The sequence below is a fragment of the Corvus brachyrhynchos genome, unplaced genomic scaffold (genome assembly GCF_000691975.1).
Source record: "Corvus brachyrhynchos isolate BGI_N302 unplaced genomic scaffold, ASM69197v1 scaffold83, whole genome shotgun sequence".
Taxonomy (NCBI): Eukaryota; Metazoa; Chordata; class Aves; order Passeriformes; family Corvidae; genus Corvus; species Corvus brachyrhynchos.
Genome location: NW_008238464.1, coordinates 13,797,420 through 13,800,963, shown reverse-complemented (window position 1 = coordinate 13,800,963; position 3,544 = coordinate 13,797,420). Strand labels below are relative to the sequence as shown.

General features: G+C 39.8%; 1 protein-coding gene across 1 annotated transcript in view; it reads right to left on the bottom strand.

Moving 5' to 3' along the window:
- MSL3 (male-specific lethal 3 homolog (Drosophila)) overlaps positions 1-3,298 on the bottom strand; it is a 20,365-nt gene extending 17,067 nt beyond the window's left edge. The window contains exons 1-4 of the mRNA XM_017737121.1: positions 3,225-3,298; positions 2,045-2,127; positions 1,367-1,462; positions 716-816 (exon numbers count right to left, since the gene is read on the bottom strand). Coding sequence (XP_017592610.1) covers positions 716-816; positions 1,367-1,368 — 103 coding nt within the window. The 5' untranslated portion in view covers positions 1,369-1,462; positions 2,045-2,127; positions 3,225-3,298. The remainder of the gene's footprint in view (positions 1-715; positions 817-1,366; positions 1,463-2,044; positions 2,128-3,224) is intronic.
- Positions 3,299-3,544: the final 246 nt, after the last annotated feature.

The window sequence follows — 3,544 nt, the reverse complement described above, 5'->3', positions numbered from 1 at the left end:
GGGAGGATTTGCTTTAATTTTGTTTTGTTATTTTCTCTTTTAATTCTATTAGTAATAAAACTCTTTTCATTGTACTGCAACTGTTTAAGGTTTGTGCCTGCTTTGCTTTTTCTCCTAATTCTTATCTCACAGAAGGAAAATAAGTAAGTAATTAATATTTTGAACCAAAACCACTACAGCAGCGACAGTCCCCAGAACATCAGTTAAGTGCCAGCCAATGTTCTGCTGGCTTTCTAGTTGCAAAGGAAAATGCAGGAAATTAAGGACCTGGCTTGAAAGTGAAATCAGCCAGTCAGCTGACAAGAAACAGACCTTTGCACAAGACAGACCAGGGAAAAAAATAATCTTATTGCCCTCAAAAATACACACTAGCAGGGAAATGTTGTGTTTCCTAAAATCAAACAAAGAAAACTGAGGGCTTCTCACACCTGTTAATACTACACTAAAGAAAACAGCATTAACCTCTGAAATCACTCATTAGAATAGTTGAGTGGAAGAGATACAAGGAAAAGCCTCTGGAATACACGAAAAAAACAGATATTCTAACTTAACAGATGCTTAGCATGAAACATAGTGCTCACTCTTCATATGACTGCCTCTGTATATTTCAGATAGGACCACGATACTCTCATGGCAAGTGACATCATGCATTTCTCCCCCAGGTCAAGAAGTTAAAGGCATCCCACCAGTTACCAAAGGATGAAAACAAGCTCACAGTTTTCGCTACTCTCATCATTTTCCTCAGCGGGAAGGCTTTTTAACACAGAGTCAACACCAGGCAACCTGCAACGTCTCTTCTTTCTTCCCTTTCTTCTCCTACAAAACATAAAATGGTTCACTGACATTTGGGCAATATTATTTCATTTATTTATCCTAGCTAATTCAATTACATGCAAATGCACAGGAAACGTATGTTTGAGTTATTTTCATTAATTAATGTTGACATCATTTGGACAACACTTATTTGAGAGTAGATACCTTAATGTCTGTACATTACTTCATATTCGTGTCCTCAATCAGATCCTCAAGCCATGGCCAACCAATATTAGATTATTTCCTTTAGCTGAAAAATACTTTAGGTTTTCCTAAATTATTTTGCAAGTATGTTTCTTTGGGAAGATGCAGATCCAATACACAGGCATTTCACAGCAATAGTTAAGAATAACATAGTTACTGAGTATTGGTCTTTTAGAGTGTTAACACACAGGTCTCTAGCTCAGAATGGCTCTCTAGAATGCACTGTTATCTACATATCTACTACCTACAGCATGAGCTCAGAGGCCAAGCTCAGTTGTAGACACCTGGATGTACTTGTCTGAATCTGAAAATGAATCTCATTTACGTAGAGGCCAAAAGGATTTCTTACATGCGAGCCACAGCCTTCCGTGCCAATTTACGCTGTAATCTGCGGTTTTCGTCTGTATCCCGAAGAACATGATCTTCAGCTGCCCATCTATCCCAGCTAAGGATAGGCCACAAGAAAATAAAAAATTACTACGAATATATGCCACTCATGATTACCAATGAATTGATATACTTTAAATCTACAAAGGACTCATTTAATGTCATTCAGAAGCAATATCTGTATCACAAGGTTTGCACTCTTCTCTGTTCACACGGCTTCAACTCTCATGTTGCCACCTAAAATCTCTCAAGCTTTGACTTAACCCGCGATAGCCTTTGTAGCACTGACACATACTATCAATCCCAGTTGAGACACTGCACTCATGTACTGGCCTTGATAATCAAATAATCCAGGGCTAGATTTAACAAAGCATAAACCTTTATTATTGGGAACTTAGGTGCCATAAGTATATGCCACAGACAGATAACCCATAAGGTTTAAACTCATGTCTATCAAACCAATTCACTGAAATTTATGGATACAGACCAATGCATCAATATGAGCAAGTATACTAAAGGCATTCACAAAACCAAAAATACTCCTGCAAACATCAATCCTTTGATATTCTGTGCAAAGCCTGTGTTTGCAGAATAAAATAGAAGAAATAGAAGAACTGAAACTGCACATACAGTTTCTTACCTTCTGTTCCAACCGTTAAAATGGATCAGATATTCTGGAATCTTTCTGCCTTTCTCATCTTTTCCAACAACAATATCAACAATCTGAAACAGAAATTGAACATACTAAACAGTACATATTAAAAAGCTTGAGAGAAAGTAAACTTTTGGATATTGAGAGAGTTTATGCACAAAGAAAGAAAGAAAATGGAATTAAATAGACTAGTTGTTTTGCCAGTTAATATTGGCATGAGCAGAAGATAAGAATTACACTAAATGACGAGAAAACCCAGCCTTCCTGTTGAGTACTCTTAACACTGCAAACTGCTCACCATCTTTGTCCTATTCTCAAATGTCCCATGCTTTCAAGACAAAGGGAGACATCAAACATTGCAGTAGCACAGTATGGATACACAGATTCAGGCTACTAATTTGGGCTTTCTCCCACATGCTGTCTCCTCCAGCCCCCTAAGCAGGAAACAACACAGGTCTCTAGACATAAACCTCAGAAATGCTGTTCTGTTGAACACGACAGACTCTCAGCCACAAAACATTAAAAAGCTTTGGGAATATCTGAGCCTTTGTTTTCTTCCTCTTTCACGAATGTGCAATGGCCAATCTGAAAGGGCCTGCACCTCAGAAGAAAAAGATGTGTTGCCCGCACTTGAGTGGCTTTCAATAGATCATATATCAGTACTTAGGCTACAGTGGTGTTTTAATTTGGGAGCTCAGAATTTAAGAACTATTGATGGATTCACAGACAGTCATGCCGTTTAGGGTACTTGAAAATAAAAAAGGTACTGTACACTTTTGTACTCAGGTTCCAGGTTTATAGGGATAACAACTAAAGCTACCAGGTTGTCAGAACACAGGAGTAAGTGTATAAATAAAAGAGCAGCCCAAAATACTACAGGACAGTGGCATTCCTAATCAAAGATGTTTGAGAAACGCAGAAAAGCATACCTAGCAAACCTGCAGCAAAAAGTACTAATTTCATCAAGAACCCAGTTGCAATACTTCCTTTTTTATTCCTCGCTGTAACAAAAAACCCCCAGAACTCTGTTTCCAAGTCAGACACAGAGGATTTAGGATTGAAAAATAATCTTGTGTACCACTGATATCCGAAAACAACACTGTATTTACATAAATCTCTATAATTACTATCAGTACTCTTAAGGTCAGGCCCTAACTGAGGCAGTCACCTCTTACTGCAACACTTGTGGCCCACCGCGCACTGCTTACTGTCGTATTTCCGTACACTCTCCTGCACCAGCGGTACCACTTAAACCCTTCTGAAACGCAAAAGGGCGGGCAGTAAGCGTGGGAAAGCGTGAGGGGAAATAAACTACAAAACTGCAGGGGTGGTAATAAGACTTCAGAATTACTTTGCAGGTGTTCAGCCGAGAAGGGAAGGTGGGAAGCGGGTTTGACGCTTCCAGCGCCGCTCGGCGGCTCCGGTCTCTACCGGCCGCGGCAGCCAGGCCCCGAGAGCGCGGGCCCCATCGCTTCTGCTCCCCAGCGC